At 37.8% G+C, this 20,586-nt stretch overlaps 1 protein-coding gene across 1 annotated transcript; it reads left to right on the top strand.

Moving 5' to 3' along the window:
* The first annotated feature begins 422 nt into the window (after positions 1-422).
* On the top strand, positions 423-9,116 carry LOC125273130 (DNA-directed RNA polymerase subunit beta''-like). Its single transcript, XM_048198396.1, has 3 exons — positions 423-439; positions 8,013-8,893; positions 9,055-9,116. Exons 1-2 carry the CDS (start codon positions 423-425, stop codon positions 8,785-8,787), a joined length of 792 nt encoding a protein of 263 aa, XP_048054353.1. The 3' UTR covers positions 8,788-8,893; positions 9,055-9,116.
* The last annotated feature ends 11,470 nt before the right edge of the window (positions 9,117-20,586 follow it).

Below are 20,586 nucleotides of genomic sequence, written 5' to 3'. Positions count from 1 at the left end.
AAATTTTATGTCAGAGTTTCTGTACTGTAAGTACAAGCTTTCATAAAGCATTACATTTGGAAAGCTATTGGAAACTGGCTTTTTAGTGTATATTGTTGATGAGTGTTGTGTAAACGAAATTAAAGGCTCTCGAAAGAAGGAGACAGGAACGGGCAAATAGTAAACGTTTAATCACAAAATAAACACAACAAAATGAAAGTAAAGCATATAAGGCCTGGTCCTCTCTCATCCTTCACTGTCGTTACTCTTCTTTATATGATTCTGAAGCTCCTCCGTTGGACTTGAGACCAGTGTGACGCACAGATCATGCTCATTAGCACTCATGCCACCGGCCTCGCTCTGCTCCCACGGCTCTCGGCCCCACCCTGCTTGCCACATACCCACATCTCTCTCCATTCTTGCTCTGCCTGCTCCTCCCCATCATGACGGATGACAGCAGGTCTGGCCTCCGGTGAATGGCGGCAACCCCCCGTCCCCTCACGGATGGCAGCCACCCCTCCTCAACCAAGCACGGCAGCGAGCTCTCTGTCCCACCTGTTGCTAAATTGCTCCACGTAACAAATTGTTTAATCACCAATGTAACAAATGTAAAGGTTCAGGGAAGAAGGAGACTGGAACTGGCGAATGTTAACAAAAAGAACAAAATGAAAGTAAAGCGGCAGCCCCTCGCAGACTACTGCATAAACTAAAACAAAACAACAAGTCCAGGCCTGGTCCTCTCTTCCTCCACTGTCAGAGCACCTCCATGGGACTCGAGACTGATCTGGCACACAGGTGACATTCAGTAGGACTCGCACCACTGACCTCGCTCCACTCCCATGGCTCTTGGACCGACCCTGCTTACCAAAAGTTGGCATTAAAAATGAAGGTGATACAAGTGTTTCACTCTCAGTCTCATGGCCACATTAACACATGTTCCAATCATTCTTCATTTCTGGCAGCTATCAAGCAAAAGAAGGAATTGCCAAACAAGTTGTATGGGTGACACATAGATAAATAGACACTCTGCTACACCCACGTTACACCCATATTAAAATAACCAGTGAATAATCTTTATCTATAAATAAAGGCTGGTTTGAGTTTATGTAACTGAAAGCTAAAATCACAGAGGGCCTGTATCCATGTTAAAGGGAAAGTTCACTCCAAAATGGAAATATTAAATGGAGCTATTTACTCACCCTCATGTTGTTCCAAAAAGTAGAACCAATGAAACTCAAATGACTTTCAAAATACCTTCCATATCTATAAAACAGAATATCAAGCTCTTCTGACTTTGTACCAGTATAAAAGTTTTGTTTCATTGTGAATGTTGTTTCATTGTTCAACAATAATGGTTGTTTCCTTTTCTACATTTGCTCTTTCAGTTTTTCCAGATTTCAAGTCTAACTGCATTGTGCAAGTTTGCCAGCAGACAGCGCCGTTGTTCGCTGAATATCTCCGGGGTTTGTCATTTAATCTTCTCTATCTGCAGTCATATTGCTTGTTGGTTGGTTGGTTGGTTGAGCATGTACATGTGTTTGGGGGTGGAACGAAACATGAAAGTGGAATTTGATCAAAAGATTTTGAGACATTAAAAATGCTGATCATCAAGTTTGATATTCTTTTAGTGGTTTTAAAAAAGACAGTAATTGTAATAATACCAGTGCACCAATCTGAATGTCCAAATACCAGCAAAACTAATGTTAAGGTTTTGGATCCAAGGGGAAGAAAGCCAGAAGGGGAATAATGCTCTGAAAGTGATGATATTAGTGGGAGGTACAGCTTGTTCCCATGCACTGGCTCAACAAACATCAACAAATAACAAACTTCAGCATTGTTGGGTTACACAGACTGAGATTTCTCTGCATTCTCTGAATCTTTGCACAAAATATATAGATGGTGAAAGACTTAAATTCTCTGCAATCCTGCATTGAGAAATGTGATTTTTGAATTTTTTGTCAATTCTCTCATGAAATTTGGCACAAAGTGATGAGCCAAGACCCATCTTTGTTTGCAAAGACTGAGCCTTTGGTGGATGCTCCTATTATACATGGTACCCTCACCTATCAATTCACCTGCTAATTGTAGACTGTTTCAAAACCGATATCAAAATAACTTATATAATATAATATTAAATATTCTGTAATCTTTACACTTTCATTTAGCCTCTGTTCCAATCTTTTTTGGAGTGTGTTGCAGCTATCAAAATCAAAATGTATTTATTTTTACAAAATACAATTAATTTGGTCATTGGAAATCTTTTCTTTTTACTTTTGTCCAGGGCCAATTCTACGGGGGTGCTAGGGGGGGCTAAACACCCTCAAACGCAAGCAAGAGCACCCACAGTTGATACTGTATTGGCAAACCAGATTTGGTAAATGCTCCAGTGCATATTTGTGTTTGCTCTCTGGAGAACGTCAAATGTATCTATTTACAACGTGTTTTGCAGCAGTGAGCAACATAGCCAATCATGGTTGTTGTTCACATAGTTGTTGGTCTCTCATATTAAATGTCTCAATGTGATGAAATCATTAACTGTACATTGATGAAACTGAAAACAACTGCAGCAGAAGTATTACGAAGCTGTGAGAAATAATAGGTCAAATGCATCTGAGAAAGTCTTGTTGCCCACTGGGTAGTTTTTTGCCAAGTCAGGGGTTTTCCAATAAACAACAAATGGCTGTAAAAGACCAAGACCATTATTAAGAAATAAATATGTCACTTGGAGGATTCTTGTCTCTGAGAAAGGGTTGACCATCAATTGGCAAAATCCAAAAAATCCACTCAATTGCTTCTCAAAACTAGTCCAAAACCCAATTACGTTCCTTGGGGTATCCCTGTAAAAATTGCGTTCCGAGGGTTAAAAATCGTGTTAGTGTGGTCGCTTCAACCCACAGACTTGCAACTGTGAAAAAGTAACCCAATTCTGCAGGAAAATCATGGCAACACACAGCGTGCTGTCATATGGAAGTACACACAGAGGACATTAAAGTAAGCGATTACACATTTATTATTATGCGCAGGCAATATGAAAAATAAAGACAATGATGTGACAAAAGAGTGCAGAGTTTTGAAACTTTTATGATAGCCCTCATGTTTTTCTTGTATTACAGAGCTGTCTCTGAGTTCTGACACATCACTGCCCTTCTACTGACTACCTTGCGCAACTGTCTTGTTAATGTTGGGTCTGTAAAATCTTTGAAAAGACTCCCATGAGCGCAGAATAGTGACAAATATTGATCTCGAGTGATGTAAAAATCACATGAATTCCGATATGACTGTTCACTCTGCGGTCGCATTACAAAACAATTGACCTGTATCAGATTTAGTACCGCATATGTAAGTGGTATTTTGGCACTGGAACTCTTGAGCTTCATTTGCAAGAAAGAGAAGACTTTTCTCCACAACAGATGCATACTTCTATGGTGAACCCATTGCTTATCCTACATCTGCACATTACTAGAGCACCCTAAGTAATTTCAGAAGCACCCTCGTTGATTTGATTCTGGAACTGGGCCTGCTTTTGTCACTTAAATAGAGGTTCCTGAGAAATGGCAAATCACAGATTCTAGGTTTTACTGCATTTTACAAAAAGACCCAACTTTTTTGGAAATGGGGTTGTACTTTTTAAGAAATAGCTACATCCATTGTTACAAATAAAAAGAGCTTGTGTGGGTGGATTTCTTTATCACAACATTTTTAATGCCTGTGCAATTGTTGCTCTGAATTTATTTTATTTCTGTTTGAGATCCACATGCATTATATACAGGGCTTGACATTAGCACCCGCCAACCCGTCAAATGCGGCTTGATTTCAGCAGTGGCGTGTAACACCGTCACTCCTACTAGCCACTTTGGCGGGTTGAATTTTATAATTACTTAGGGTGCTCTCCGGCTGCAAGTATGAATTGAAAACACAGTATCCAGCACTCATAGTAATGACAATAAATCCTGAATAAATATTACTCTTCTGTATAGAAAATTGACAAACATATGAGAATCCATCAATATTTCTCCAAATGTGCATGCTTTTAAGCTAAAAGCCTATATGAAATGCCATAGAGGTAACATAATTGTTCAGACACTTTGCATCACAGAAATACATTATATTTTAAAGAATATAATAGAATACCATTATTTTAAATTGTAATAATATTTCACAGTATTGCTGTTTATGATGAGCTGAGACATGATCACAGAGGGTTTTTTCACAGCCTACCTGACTGAAAGGCCTCATTAATATGCAAGTCATTTCAGGTCATTATTATATGATTCTTTTGTCTTCTCAGGTGAGAATCACCCATTATACATGAGGATTCATGCCTCCACGCATACTGTGTTTCTTGACCAAATATGTTTTAGAAAATTTAAATCTCTCTATTGTTTTATATGAACAAGCAGGCAGCATAATTTTTACCTCATTTTGAAGCAAAAACTCTAGTCTACAACCTCAAATACCCAGAAGACTTGTGAACAAAGATTTAATATATATTTTTTGGCTTTATTTCAGTGACTTAAGTTTTTTGTTTTTTCAATAACCACACATAAACATTATTCCTTCAAAACCACAAACATGTACATACATGTTCCTCACATATTATTGTAGCCTAGTTTGTGCTGAATACAGTGTAATGACACTTTTTCCATTAATATGTTTATGAACAACTGAAAAAAGCACAAATGTCAGGGCATGTCAAAACTTCTCCAGGGTCCCAAAAATCCTCAGACCCCTGAGGGTTATATATCGGAAATGCTTCCAATACTCATTTTCCGCATAATAGATATGCTCTCATCTCTCCAACAGCAAACTGACACATAAACCTGCCTTCCCACACTCACTCATTTCATTTGCCCCAGATGAATATTGTTGGTGTTACTGGGTCTGAATTTCGGCATGGGATTGCGTGTATTGCACATCATTTAATAGATATGCTCTCATCTCTCCAACAGCAAACTGACACACAAACCTGCCTTCCCACATTCCCATGGGATTGCGTGTATTGCACATCATTTTACTCATTCCCACAGATTTTGTGCTCACACCAAAAGTACATGCACATAAAGCCACCTCTCAGTACTAAATGGAGTTTTTTTCACTGCTTATTGAGCAGAAACAGTCAAATACACACAAAATAATGTCAAAATGCCAGTCGAGAATTCACGTAAACAGTTATGTTTTAAGTGAATGTAAACATTTGCGAAAGAAAACGCATGTGTATAATAGTATAATGGATCCATGCGTCAGGTCTTAAAGTGACAGCAGCCTAATATACCGGCTGCCAAATATTAAAAATATCTATATGGCAGTTTTTTCCCATGGTATCAATGTCAAAATTGTGGCCAGTGAAAATGATGAGTGGCTAGTAACTTTGGAAAGTCACAATGGCTGGTAAGCAAAAACATTAATGTCAAGCCCTGAACACGGAGATGAATATGGCTACATATGAAATATAGCAAGATTATGCTGTATAAGACTGTCTCAGCACTGTGAGTTTAACTGTTGAGCAATGGGAAACTGATGCTTAAAAATAATTGACAAATTCAGAGATATTCATAAACCAAACTCCATGCAAGTACTATACGAAACTATTCCTATCCCTCAGAATTGAAACAGATTTTAAATAATGTTAATACATTTTATTGAAATGATGTAATGAACGAAAGCCATGAGATACCCATATGTGAACAACATAAAGTCAGTTATAAAATTTAAAATGTGACAGCTCAAAAAACAAAACAATCAAACAAACAAAAAAATCATAGCATGACATCACAACATTCCATTGAGCTTATTTGTTTATTTCAAAGAAGGAAGCAATCAGGCCGTTATTGTGTGGTATAAAAGAGGCAGGAGTGCTGCAGGTGATTCAGGAGAAGTGGAAACTGGAGCATAGAATTTCTAGTAGATCCACTTAAAGCCACTGAGACAACAGCGGATTACCAACCAACGTGCTGAATATCATAATATCTGCTCAAGGATTGGTAAGGACATTTTATATCTCTAAATATATTTGTGATAATTATTTTGTATTATAGTTTAATTGTGAGAAATATCTCAACATATAATTATCAAAGTATTACTATATTTAATGGCAAGCCAACCATTTTATAATATGGTAAAATGTATCAGTTTTGTCTTTGTCAGAAATGGCACAAGTGTTACAAAATTAAATTAAATTACATCCCAAAAAGTAAATTAACTAAATGAATTACTAAATTTTGTATGAAATGTATCTTCAGAAAACTGCAGTTATATAAATAAACTTCTACTTAATTATTTCATATATCTTGATATTGATTAGAAAAGCCATTATCTTTAGGATATCCAAATGTCAGTCAGGGGCATTCGTTTGTTTTCTAAAACACTGATGTTAATATTAACTAGTCATGATAGAAAAATAATGCAGCTTGGAAATGATAATCATTTGGAATTTTATTTCAATTTTGTGATATCTAAGATATAAACAGAACAAATAAAGACGTCTGTCTTTGCAAGGTCTGTCTAACTTTGTAAGCATTTTAAATTAAAGCAAAAACATTAACTTCTTGTTTTTTTTCCCCACACACATTAACTTTTCAGTGAAATATTGCTTTCTTTACAGACTTTAATCTCCACCACAGGACTCTTTCCAAGATGGACAGAAAAGCTTTGATCTTATTCATTTTGTTAGGTAGGTAATTTACAACAATTTTTTAGTTTAAAAAAATAGACAACTAAACAAAAAAAAAAAAGAATGTTTGTTTGACAGAATGTTAATTGCTGCTTATAAAAAAAAATGGGTTTGAATGAATCATGATTCAATGACTCACTCATAAAGACTTCACTTGTTTCATTATTGGATAAATCAGTGTTTTTGAATGAATCTCTGGAATAAAGATTCAATGGCAAATACATTTTTTAACAGTCACAATTGTCACTTACTGAGGTAGCGATGTAATCAATTCAATCTTTATTCAAAGTGTCAGATTATATTCAAACGTGATTTAATGTTTTTGATTGGTACCGAACACATCAGTTTTTATCATGAAAAATTTTGGGGTGGGAGGGATGTAGTGTCTTAAAGTGATGATACACGGGGCAACTTTTTGAGCAATCTTGCAGGGCAGTGTTGCTTGGGCACTTTCCCATTGAGAATGGGCAACAAATTTCTATCTGGTACTTTAGATCGCAATTTGTTGCCCATTCTCAATGGGAATGTGCCCAAGCGATATCGCTTTGTCACTTATTTTTTCTATCCCTCTTTCTTCAAAATTTTTTTTTTCTCTTTTAAAACATTTTTTTCTCTCTTTTAACAATTTTCTCTTTCTTCAAATAATTTTTTTCAATATGGAGCCCCTAAAGGGACATGGTGAAGAAAAAAAATCCAAAATAATTTGCCAATGGATTCTCTTGCAAATGTGTTGAGTTCCCCAAATACATTTTGCATTTGCTCGCAAAGAACACAAAAGTTTTGCGAGCAAAACTCTCTCTCTTATGTTTAATTGGAGAGAGAAAAAATGTTTAAAGAGAGTAAAAAAGAGTTAGAAGAGAGAGAAAGTTATTAAAGAGAAAGATATTTTTTTTTTGAAGAGATAAAAAGTGAGGGTGAGATAAAAAAAAAAATGTTTTAAGGACTTCTAAGACTTTTAAGACAGTTTTTTCCCCACCTTAAATTTATTTTTTTCACGTTGCAGTGAAAGGCTTCCGTAGTGGTTATATCCAAACTAAAACCTTTATCCCAATACTCCTTTTATTGTTACAGAAATAATGATACTGTGTTGTTGAAAAGACTGTGGTTGTTTGAGAAGCTATTTCAGACATACAGAACAACTGCTCTCTTTGGGTCAGCAGCAGCGCCAACGCAGATTTGAATGTTTGTTGTGATTGTACTTGTCAAAGATTCACATAGTCGAATTGTTGTCATTTAGGAATAAGATTGTGTGGGTGTTTGAATTGAGATTGCAATCTTCTAATGATTAATCATGCAGCGTTAACATCTATAAAAACGAAATAATTCTGTGATAAGCCTATATGTAAAATATATAACTTTTTAGCAACCACAGGAATTGCAGCAAGTCAATCAATAGACGCAACATCATCACCATCATCTACAGCATCTACAGCATCTACAGCTTCTACAACATCTGTACCTTCTACAGCATCTACAGCATCTACACCTTCTACAACATCTACAGCTTCTACAGCATCTACAGCATCTACTGCATCTACGGCTTCTACAGCATCTACGGCTTCTACAGCATCTACGGCTTCTACAGCATCTACAGCTTCTACAGCATCTACACCTTCTACAACATCTACAGCTTCTACAGCATCTACAGCATCTACTGCATCTACGGCTTCTACAGCATCTACAGCTTCTACAGCATCTACACCTTCTACAGCATCTACAGCTTCTACTGCATCTACACCTTCTACTGCATCTACAGCTTCTACTGCATCTACACCTTCTACTGCATCTACAGCTTCTACAGCATCTACAGCTTCTACTGCATCTACACCTTCTACTGCATCTACAGCTTCTACTGCATCTACACCTTCTACTGCATCTACAGCTTCTACTGCATCTACACCTTCTACTGCATCTACAGCTTCTACTGCATCTACAGCTTCTACTGCATCTACACCTTCTACTGCATCTACAGCTTCTACTGCATCTACACCTTCTACTGCATCTACAGCTTCTACTGCATCTACACCTTCTACAGCATCTACAGCTTCTACAGCATCTACAGCTTCTACAGCATCTACACCTTCTACTGCATCTACAGCTTCTACTGCATCTACGGCTTCTACTGCATCTACTACTGAAGTGAAAACCACTCTGGACTTTCGCTCTTCTGACGCATTTGTAAATGCACTCAGCGATCCAAACACAGTGGAGTTCAAGAATAGGGCACAGTCTGTCAAGAATCAGGTGAGTTCAAATCTATTTACTTTATTAGAGCACACTATGATACTAATGATACTTTTCTTGATTTTTAAACCCGTAGTTAACAGAAGAGACAATTATGTAACCAACAATCATATATTACCACACTGTATTGTAACTGATGTCTGTAATTGATTCTGTTCCAGCTTGAAGGAGTTTACAAAAAAAAATTTTCAAACTTCCTTAGACTCATTGTTAAAGGATTCAGGTAAATACAGCATATTTGAATGCTGCTCATTTTATGTGTACTGTGTGAGAGACTGAATTTTTAAACCTTACATAATCATTTCAACATTTATATATTCCAGCCAAGGGTCAGTTATCACAAAAACAGAAATGTTCTTCAACTCCAGTCAATCTGTCCCATCCGGTCAAGAGGTTGCACAAACCCTCTCGACAGCAATAGCATCAGGAGATGTCAAAGATCTGAACATAATTCCTGATTCAGTTTTAGTCAATGGTTCAGGTAAACTCTATTACTCCATAAACTTATAGTCTGCAATAACTTTACTATCATGGAAATATGACACACAAAACATTTTTTCATTGTTCTAACATTTTAGCATTTATCTATAATTGTTCTACTTTTATCTATGATTGCAAAAAAAATTCTAATAATTCTAATGCTAATAATGCTAATAATTCATCTATATGGAGATTGAACTAATTTGCATATCTTTTATTACAGATTCAACTACAACTACCACTCCTTCAAGTGGATTAAAGATTGAATCCAGTCTGCTTCAAGCAACATGCCTCATTATTATGTCAAAAATATTAAGGCTTTTCCTATAGATCCTTTAACCATACATCAACCAATCATGAGAGTACATCTAGACATGCTGTAACAAATTAAACAAAGAGCAAATGTATTTTTAATTACATGGAATTTTATTACATTTAGTTCAATTGTAGCATACTCTCAGATAATATTATAGGTTAATATATAGATAAGCTTGATAATGCATTTGTTGTTCTTTAAATTGCATTTAATGATTGCTTGAATTTCATGTATTTTGTTGCTGTCTCTGAGTGGGATAAGAGTCTGTAAAGTCTTTTTAACTCATGTATTTCCTAATGCATATTTTCAAATTTAAATGTTGTAAAAGTTTTTTTCTTTAGCTGTTTGGTTATACTTATTTTGTCTATACATTATATGCATATACATTGCAATATGTCATATTTAATTCAAATCAAATAAAAATGTATTAAGTTTATATGGTCCAAACTTTTTTGCTTTTATGAAAAGATGGCACTGTTCAATGTTCAAATACAAATAGGCTCAATTATTCTATTTTAGGTTAACATTTCTGCACTGTAAGTAGGCATATATAAGCAATCAGTTTGGAGAGCTGGAAACTGGAATTTTTTCATATTGTTGATAAGAGCTGCCATTAACAATAAAGTCTTGGATGGCACAGGTGTGTCACTTTCATGCAAACACATGCTCAAAATATTTTTGGCAACTAATCAGGCCACAGAGGGAATTGCCAAACAAGTTGAATGGGTGTAAGGATGAGGCATAGATAAATAAACACCCCACCTCAGCTACACCCAAATGTTAAAATCACCAGTGAACAATCTTTATAGCATTACTCTAAATACCACTCCTGTGAATCTAAGACTAGTTAGATTTTATGTGACTGACAGCTAACAGCCTTACAGCTAATATCACAGGGGGTCTGTGTCCATGTTAAAGGGATAGTTCACCCCAAAAAAATCAAAATTCTGTCATTATTTACTTACATCTTCATTTGTTACAGCAAACAGTAAGATTACAGTGAATAAGACTGATGTGAGTTTCAATTAGGTCATGAGACATTCCACACGTTACGAGTCAGTTAACCTGATAATTGTGTTGGGGTGACACCCTGATGTTTAAAAATTATCTTAAACATGTCCCGCTTTCTTATGTTTTTATATTTTTTAAGGTTAGTAGGATGTTCCTGAAACATTCTTTCAACCTAATTTTTACGAACAACCCAACATTATAGGAACATTGGTTTGTAACATTCCAAGAACATAAAAATGTCCAGCTTCCTTAATGTTAATAAGATTATTTAATAGTATGATGTTCCTGAAACATTTGATCACCCACCTGCTTTTAATAAGCAGAATCACTGAAGGAAAGAGAAACAACAAAAACAATAAAGTACAACTGACTTTCAGCCACAGCCTTAGAAGAAATCAACTGAAGATAAAATACATTAAATCTCTCAAGATCTCAGCAGAGGATACTATCCAGGATTACTAACCAGATTCACCTGATTTTTGCCATCTGTCTACAGAAGTTCTTATAACACCAGAGTTATTAACTTCTTGCTTGCAACATGTTTTCAGTTGATTAGTATGAAAGTGTGATTTTAAGAAAGTCAGGAGCACAATATTTGAACAAATTAATAAAAAAAAACTCACTTCTGAACACACTATCAAAGCAACCAGAGAAAATCTAACAAAACAAACAAGAGTAAAGAGCCCAACTACAGGAAATACCAGTCACCACAATGGTGACTTAAAATTTTTGTTATTCTTTCTCTAAGAGTCATCACTAATGCTCAATCATCATTTAATTATCTATTAAACTCCAACACTTCTTCAGTTTAACACTGTACCGTGGACACATATGACCACTGAGTGGTGTTCATGAAATAAGGGATTTTGCAAATTAGCATCCAACCTTAAGCCATTTTTTAGCCATAAAGTTAGTGATCCTTAATATTTAAAGGACAATCGAAAAATGATTGCTGAATGAGAATGTTTTCTGCCAACATTATGAGAACATTCATCAAATACTAATGACAATATGTGGTGTTTTCATGACCATTGTTTTGAAAGTAACCTTTTTACATAAATTAAAGAGAAAAGTTAGGAACAATAACTTTGGGATAGGCTACAAAACGTTCCCAAGTTCCAAGAATGTTCTTTTAAAAGAGCAAACACAACATTATTCATTTGAAGTTAGTTTTCATTCTAAATGTTTTAACTTTGTTCCAAGAATGATGTTCTGAGAAAATAATGTATAAACAAAATTTTTGTGCTAACCTTTTGAGAACAAATGTTCTATTAATGTTACTGGAAGAAAGTGTCACATGCTTCACTGTCTGAATTAAAATCCATACCAGTACAGCTGCCTTGATGCACTAACAATATAGCTCCTCCTTCCAACAGCAATCTAACTAAACTACTCTAGTTACTGTACAACTTTAACCCCCACCATAACTGCTAAGTTGTCAGGGTTTTCATATCAGCATTTTCCTACACATTCATCAGCTTTCAATCTAAATACATTTAAAGGCAAGCTCTAAAATATTCTTTGAAACAGTAATCGAATAAGGTCTTACCAACACTGACAGAGAATAACAGTTTTAGGAGACCTGTCCACCATCATTCCCAAGACTCTCAGTGACAAAGTATAACAGACTCTAGCAAACCAATATTACACCCATATTTCTTCAAAACAAGCCCAATATCTCACAAAAGAGAAATATTCAGAAGCCAGCCACCCATATTGTTCATCCATTGTACTTAGTATAGGTTGTTACTCAATAAGCCAAAAGCAACATCTCTCGCTCACCTTTGCTGCTTTTAAAATCTGTATTTATCTAAAGCAGTATTCACAATTGGGGTTAGGGTTAATATTTCACAGCCATATTCAACATGGCAGAAAAGATACCAGTAGTATCCGTTTGGTACAAAATGTTTTGAACTTCTAGTATACAAACTATTTTAAATCTTAATTTTGAATGGTCAAAAAATTGTAATCTATTTTCTGTCACAATAATAAGTCAGCATATATATATATATTTATATATATATTAGGGCTGTCAACGTTAACGCATTAACGCATGCAAGTAATTCAAAATCCTTAATGCGTTAAAATAATTTGATGCATTTAACGCGAAAAAATTATGGAAGCATGTGAAATTGCATCATAACGTAATTTACGTCACGCTAACTGCGTGATCTTAGTCCATGCTGATTATATCAGAGATGGCAGAGAGAATTATTCATTCCAGTGTCTGTTTCGCTTTAAAACACAAACTCTCTCCATCGATCCAAATGTACTAGCAAATTACAGACCCATTTCAAATCTTCTATTTATGTCTAAAATTCTAGAAAAAGTTGTGTCAGCTCAAATGTGCTGTCAAGCCGTGGTTAAATGATGTCACCCACATTCTCAGATGAGAGTTTCGAAAAGCAGAGCGAAAGTGGAAAAAAAGATAGGATACACCGTTTGACACGATTGACTCTTTTCTAAACCCAACTATGAATATAGTATCCTAGCCTTCTTAAGAGTCGTGAGAAGATTTTTTTTTATATTTCACTCAAAAAATGAATGATATCAGAAGCTCAATTGTTTTTTCTGAACTGTTTCACTTTCAGCTTACTTCCGCCTATTATTTGTCTGTCTAAATTTCAACCTGTTTCTTCACTTCAGTTAGCTGATATAATATCTACTATGAAGTGTTCTGGTTCTAAACTGGATATTATTCCGGCTTATCTTTTTAAGGATGTTTTTTCAGTGATTAGTCACATCAAATTCCCTTTCAAGGAAAGTCTGTTCACTCAGCAGCCATATTTGCAACATCTCCGGGCAGCTATTTACGGCATCCAAGACCAAGTCCTATCTAACTGAATGAGGGAATCCTGAAATCTCAAAAACTGCTGGGCGAACTCACAATTAAATAACATTGTTATGCTCAAATAGCGTTAAAAAAGCATATTTTCAGGGTAGGTGAGCCAATGCGCATGTGCAGTTCTAAGTGTGAGTCTCAGGTTTCTATGGCAGCTGCAGTGACGCAATAACTTTACCAATCAGTGACTGGCTCTTTTACTTAGAAGACGGGGCATATTCCACCATATTGCAAATTGCAGTTTCTCCCAATCATAACTAATAGGAGTGAACCGTCTTTCTATACCTATCAGGCCTGAATTGGCTAATCGGGAGCACAAGGAGATGTTCTTTCCAGCATCGCCATCGAGTCGGCCCCTCCTTCGATCCTGAGCCCATGCTGGAGGGTAGAGCTCGTCTGTCCCGGGAGGAGAAGGAATGATGCAGAACACAGGGACTATGTCTTTATTGTGGAGCTGCAGGACATTTCGCAGTGTCCCGTAAAAGTCAAAACCCCGTCAGTTGAGATGAAGTTACTGACTGGTGGCCTTGCTTTTGAGAAATCCTCGCTTGCTGCTACTCTCCTCCCGGTCAGACAGCAATGGGCTGCGAAACATCACCAGTGTGAAGCCCTAGTGGAATCAGGAGCAAAGGGTAATTTTATGGACATTAACCTGGCTCACAGACTCAAGATACCTGTGGATCTACTCATTCATCCGAAATCCGTCAACGCTCTGGGTGGACAACCTCTGTTGTCTATTACTCATTCCACTGGGTCAGTGAGTCTCATCACGTCAGGCAACCACACTGAGGAAATTAAATTTTATTTATTTGACACTGCTTTGGTTCCTGTGCTGCTGGGTCATCCGTGGCTCACACTCCACAACCCTCACATGTTGTCAGAACTGTTGTCATGGCTTGGAGCAAGAAGTGTCATGCGTCTTGTTTGGTGTCTGCTTGTTCTTCGGTGTCTTGTTCTGTGTTAAAGGGTGAACAAGCGGACCTGTCTAACATGTCCAGGGAGTACCTTGACCTGAAGGAAGTGTTCAGTAAGTCTCGAGCTGCTTCTCTTCCTCCGCATCCTGCTTATGACTGTGCCATAGACTTATTGCCAGGTATGTCTCCACCTAGGGGCAGGTTATACTCCCTTTCCAACCTGGAGAAGAAGGCCATGGAGAAATATATTTCTGATTCTCTAGCAGCCAAAATCATTCACCCTTCTTCTTCTCCTGCAGGTGTGGGGTTCTTCTTTGTGGAAAAGAAAGATGGTTCCCTGTGTCTTTGTATTGATTACCGAGGACTGAACAACATCACGGTAAAGAATACCTATCCTTTGCCGTTGATGTCTTCAGCTTTCGAGAGACTGCAGGGCTCTTCCTTTTTCACTAAGTTGGACCCTTGCAACGCTTATCATTTGGTTCGCATCAGGGAGGGGGATGAGTGGAAGACCGCCTTCAAAACCCTTTTTTCAATACCCTCTTGTTATGCCTTTCAGGCTGTCTAACTCCCCCGCGGTCTTCCAGGCGCTCATCAATGGCGTGCTGAGAGATATGGTTGACCAGTTAATTTATGTCTACCTGGATGGCATTTTGATATTTTCTTCATATCTCCAGGAACACGTTCAGCACGTCAGACGAGTGCTTCAGAGGTTGCTAGAGAATGGGCTTTATGTCAAGGTGGAGAAATGCATTTTTCATGCACAGTCTGTTCCTTTTTTAGGGTACATCGTGTCGTCCGAGGGAGTGCGCATGGATCCCGACAAGGTTCAGGGTGTGGTTGATTGGCCAACTCCAGATTCCCGCAAGGCCCTGCAGAGGTTTCTGGGCTTAGCCAATTTTTACCAGCGTTTCATTCGCAATTACAGCCAGCTAGCCACCCCTCTGACTGCCTTGACCTCCACCAAGACGACGTTCAGGTGGTCCAGTCTCGCTGAGGCTGCATTTTCCAAACTCAAAGGCTCCCATTCTTGTTGCCCCTGATCCATCTCGTCAGTTTGTGGTGGAGGTGCATCAGAGGTGGGGGTTGGCAAGGTTCTCTCTCAGCGTTCTTCCCTGGACGGCAAGATGCATCCACGTGCGTATTTTTCTCATCATTTGTCATCTGCCGAACGTAATTACGACATTGGTAACAAGGAATTGTTGGCAGTCAAGCTCGCCTTGGAGGAGTGGCGTCATTGGCTGAAGGGTTCAGGGGTACATTTCATCATCTGGACCGATCATAAGAATCTTGAATATATCAGATCCGCCAAACGATTGAACTCTAGGCAGGCTCGTTGGGCACTTTTTTTCGGTCGGTTAGATTTTTCCATCTCTTATCGTCCGGGGTCCAAGAACATCAAGCCCGACGCATTGTCCCATGTTTTTGACCAATCTGAATGCCCGCTGTCTCCCGAGCCCATCCTACCAGTTAAACATGTGGTTTCGATGATAACTTGGGAGATCGAGTGCCCAACGGACCGATTATTTGTGCCTGAGGGTCTACGGTCTGACGTCATTCGATGGGGTCATTGTTCCAAGGTGGCTTGTCATCCGGGAGTTAATCGTACCATTTTTCTTATAATACAACGGTTCTGGTGGCAGACTATGACCCGTTACACTCGCCTTTTTGTATTGGCCTGCTCGGTTTGTGCTAGTTGTAAGACTTCCAATCGACCCCCTGCTGGACTCCTTCTGCCATTGTCAGTCCCTTCGAGACCCTGGTCCCATATCTCACTAGATTTTGTCATGGGTCTCCCTCCCTCGCAGGGTAACACGGTAGTTTTAACCGTGGTGGACCGGTTCTCGAAGGCGACGCACTTTATCCCTCTGCCCAAATTATCCTCTGTCAGAGAGACAGCGGTTGCTGTCATAGACCACATCTTTCGTATTTATGGCTTCCCGACAGATGTGGTCTCTGACAGGGGATCCCAGTTTGTATCCAAATTTTGGAGAGAATTTTGCTGTTTATTGGGGGCGAGGGTTAGCCTTTCTTCTGGGTTCCATCCTCAGATTAACTGTCAAATGGAGAGGGCCAACCAAGATTTGGAACGGGTGTTACAGTGTTTGGTGTCACAGAATCCGTTCTCTTGCAGCCAACATATCTCATGGGTTGAGTACGTGCACAACTCATTACAGTGTCATCCACAGGCCTGTCACCGTTTGAGTGTAGTTTAGAGTTTAATTTTTCGGAATCTGGAATCTGAGGTCGCGGTTCCCTCTGCCCACGCCTTTGTCCAGAGGTGCCAACGCACCTGGAGGAAGGCCAGACAGGCTCTCCTCTGGGTGGGCTTGCGCACCAAGGCCCAGGCCGATCACCTCCGGTCTAAGCCTCCTGTCTACGTCATTGGTCAAAAAGTGTGGCTTTCATCTTCTGATATTCCTCTCCACTCTGTTTGTAAGAAACTCCTAAATTCATTGGCCCGTTTACTGTCACCAAGATCCTTAGTCCTTAGTGACAGTCCACCAAACTCCCTCCGGCATACAGGAGAATCCATCCCATCTTCCATGTGTCAAAATTAAAACCCGTTTTTCACTCTTTCATTAATCCGCCTGCTCCACTGCCGCGAACCGTAGATGGGGAGCCCGTCTATTTGGTCAGTTGTATGCTGGACTCTAGGCGGAGGGGACGCGGATTCCAGTATTTGGTGGACTGGGAGGGTTACGGTCCGGAGGAGAGGAGTTGGGTTCCTGCGAGAGACATAGTGGATCACTCCTTTATCGATGGTTACAATATCCAGGTAGGTCCCTCTGGGAGCGCCAGGAGGCACTCTTAGAGGGTGGGGTAATGTCATGGTTCACCTGTTCATGCTGTCTGTTATTGTTGTGCTGTCGGTGTCAGTCTGTCTATCAGCATTGCCGTACTAGCGACTAACTGCGCTGATAAACTGGCTGATTAGTTCGCAGGTGCGGCTTGTTATCTGTCCCTATATGTAGTCTTGTGTTTTCTGCGTGCATTGTCAGATCGTTCTTGTGTTCACGTTTTGTCTCCGTTGTTCCCAGCAGTATTCTCTTGTCTCTAGTTCCTGTGTTTGTTTCCTGCTCGAGTGTGAATTATCTCGCCCCTCTGTTTGTCTCTGGATTATCCTTTCATCTGACAGTGGATTCCAGTGGATTTTGCAGTCTCCTTGCCACCAAAGCCAGTTCTATGTGTTGCACTTCTACATCTGACCATCTTGCCTTGCTTTTCTGTTCTGCTGTGGAATTAATAAACTGCTGTTGCATTCGCTACTGGATCTTGTGTTATTTGCTGCGTGACAATTATATTTAGAGACTTTATTAAAGACATTATAAATATTAGTAAGCACACTGCTGTACCTTGATTTTAAGTTTCAGTGTGTTTAACATACAGTGAGAGAGATGTTTCAGTTTAGATGAAGAGAAGCAAGAATTCTGGAGAACTTGTTTTGTTTTTGGCAGCAGTAAACAAGGTATAAACCACCCGTGTGCCACTGGCCAAACAATAAGATAGTCCCATCCCAAATTTACATCATTGGTTGAGTCACTGTTGCTTGTTGGTATGCTCAGACAAACAAAGCAGCATCAGATAATTCTACCGCAACATACAGACTTTCATTCACGTGGAGACCAGTTTTTCCAGGCTACCTTGGTACACTGTACAAATTATGATTTGATTATGATTTGTTATCATCACAACATTTTTTTCTTTTGACAAATCAACTTAAATAATTAATGTGGTTCAGACAACATAATATTTTGAGTTTCTGTTGATTAAATCAATCACCTTCATTGTATTAAAGCTGCAGTCCGCAACTTTTTTTGTGTTAAAAATTTACAAAAATTATACAACATGAATCCATTTTCCAAACCATGTTTTTGTCTTTATTTTTGTCTATAATGGTTTAGCAAAGACTTTTTTTATGGAAGACATGAATGAAAAAAAAAAATACCAGAACCAGTGCCACTGAAAAAGTAGGCGGGCACTAATGCACTCTATTGAGAACCTGGCACAATGTGAGTGAAAGTCCTATCATGTCTTAGTTCCCATCTCCATATTAAAATGAAATGGTGTGTTGAAATAAAGGTTATACAGTGATAATCTATATTTTCAGAAACAGTTGCTTGTCTTGTTTTTATTTTTTCAAAATTTGAATTATTTAAATACAGACGAAACTATTCCATTAAAGAATACTCTAATCAATTTCTGCTCAGATGCAACAAGGCATATCTTTCTGCATGAGTTTGTGTTCGGAACGAATTGAAAGTCTGTAGTTTCAACCTCCCTTACGAAAAAGAAGTATACTTCATGTTCATTAGTAGTATACTTGCATTAATGTTCAAGTATATTTTTAAGTATACTTTATGTAGTAAGTATACTAATATCAATGTACTAGTAGTATACTTGTAAGTGTATTGTTTTTAATGCTTGGGACTAAATTGACTTCGCCGGGAGTTTGATTGACAAGCGATTCAACCAATCATAATGCCGAATCCGCCATTTAGTCCGACAAAGCTGTCAGGAGTTAGAAGATTAACCTCAGTGGACTTGAACTTGAAAAACGGTGTGTATTAACATCTTTCCGCGTGCTTAGCCGCTTGTGCTGAGGCACTAGAGCAATCTGTCATGACACATTAAAGAGCCACAAAACATTTTTTATTGTTCGAATTTCTTTAAAAAAAAATTACACAGTTTGAAAGCTGGGACTTTGTTTAATATCATAAGTAACCTGCTCTGTCTTGTCTGTTGACGTGTTGTCAGTATCCTCTTTGCTCCGCAATGTATTTTTCACTGCGTGTGGTGTGACAGAGCCATGGCTTGTGAGACAAAGCAACAGTAACTAAGGGGGGCGGGTCTTTGTGAAGGGTCAATTGGCCCACTTTTTAGTATACAAAGTATACGTTTAAGTGTACTATAAGTGTAACAGTAGTAAACTTTAAGTGCACAACTAGTTTGTACTGCAACTGTAATACAAGTGAATATAAATTTGAAATTTGAAATTTATTTATTTAGGATAAACCCCTTGAGATGTAGCATCTCGTTTTCGAGGGGGTCCCAACATTCAAAATTATATAATCTTAACATACAAACATCATGAAGTTATAATTAACAATACAAACACAACACACAGAGGGAAAAACAAAAAAAACAAAAAAACAAAACAAAAAAAAACAAACAAACAAAAACAAAAACAGAAACAGTGACAGTCTCAAGTGTAACATGTACAGTCAATCTTTAAGTAAGATATTAAACATTGTTTAAACAACCCAAATGATGTAATGGATCTAATGTCTACAGGTAAATTATTCCAGTCCATTGGTGCTTTGAACCTAAATGCTCTTTTACCAATTGTTTTTTTTGCACGAGGAACCAAAAAGTAAATCTGAACAGAATGCCTAACTAGATAATTTAATGAACAAGGTACAAAATATTGCTGCAGGTAACTGGGATAATCAAAATGAATACATTTAAATACAAGTTGAAGCCAATGAATATGTCTTCTAACATTCAGAGATGACCACTGAAGCGCATCATACATTGTACAGTGATGAGTAAAAAAAGAACAATCCAAAACAAATCTGCAAACTCTATTATATGCTGTATTAAGTGGGGCAAGATCTGATTTTGACGCAGTTTGATAAACCACATCACAATAGTCAAAGAATGGAAGTATAAGTTGAGAAGCAAGTTTCTTACGAACACTATATGGAAAACACTTTCGAGAACGATATAAAGTACTAATTCCAATATTGACTTTGCGTAAAACATGATTAATATGCGATTTAAAAGAGAGATCAGAATCAAGCCATACACCAAGACATTTAATAGTATCAACTTTATGCAAGGATGTACCATCATTACATGATACAACACAGGTAGTAGTTTTGGATTTAAGTTTCTGTCTAGAACCAAAAATCATAATATATGACTTATTTTTATTAAGCACCAATTTATTAACCAAAAGCCACTCTTGTAACATATTAAAATCAGACTGAAGAGATAACTGAATTTGTATAGAATCCGAATTAGAAACGTATATGACGGTATCATCAGCATAAAGTTGTACCTGACAATTTTTAGGAATTAATGATAAATTATTTACATAAATAGAAAAAAGAAGTGGTCCCAATAT

Source organism: Megalobrama amblycephala, linkage group LG7 (genome assembly GCF_018812025.1).
Source record: "Megalobrama amblycephala isolate DHTTF-2021 linkage group LG7, ASM1881202v1, whole genome shotgun sequence".
NCBI classification, from domain to species: Eukaryota; Metazoa; Chordata; class Actinopteri; order Cypriniformes; family Xenocyprididae; genus Megalobrama; species Megalobrama amblycephala.
The sequence above is the reverse complement of the archived record's forward strand: the minus strand, read 5'-3'. Positions and strand labels throughout refer to the sequence as shown.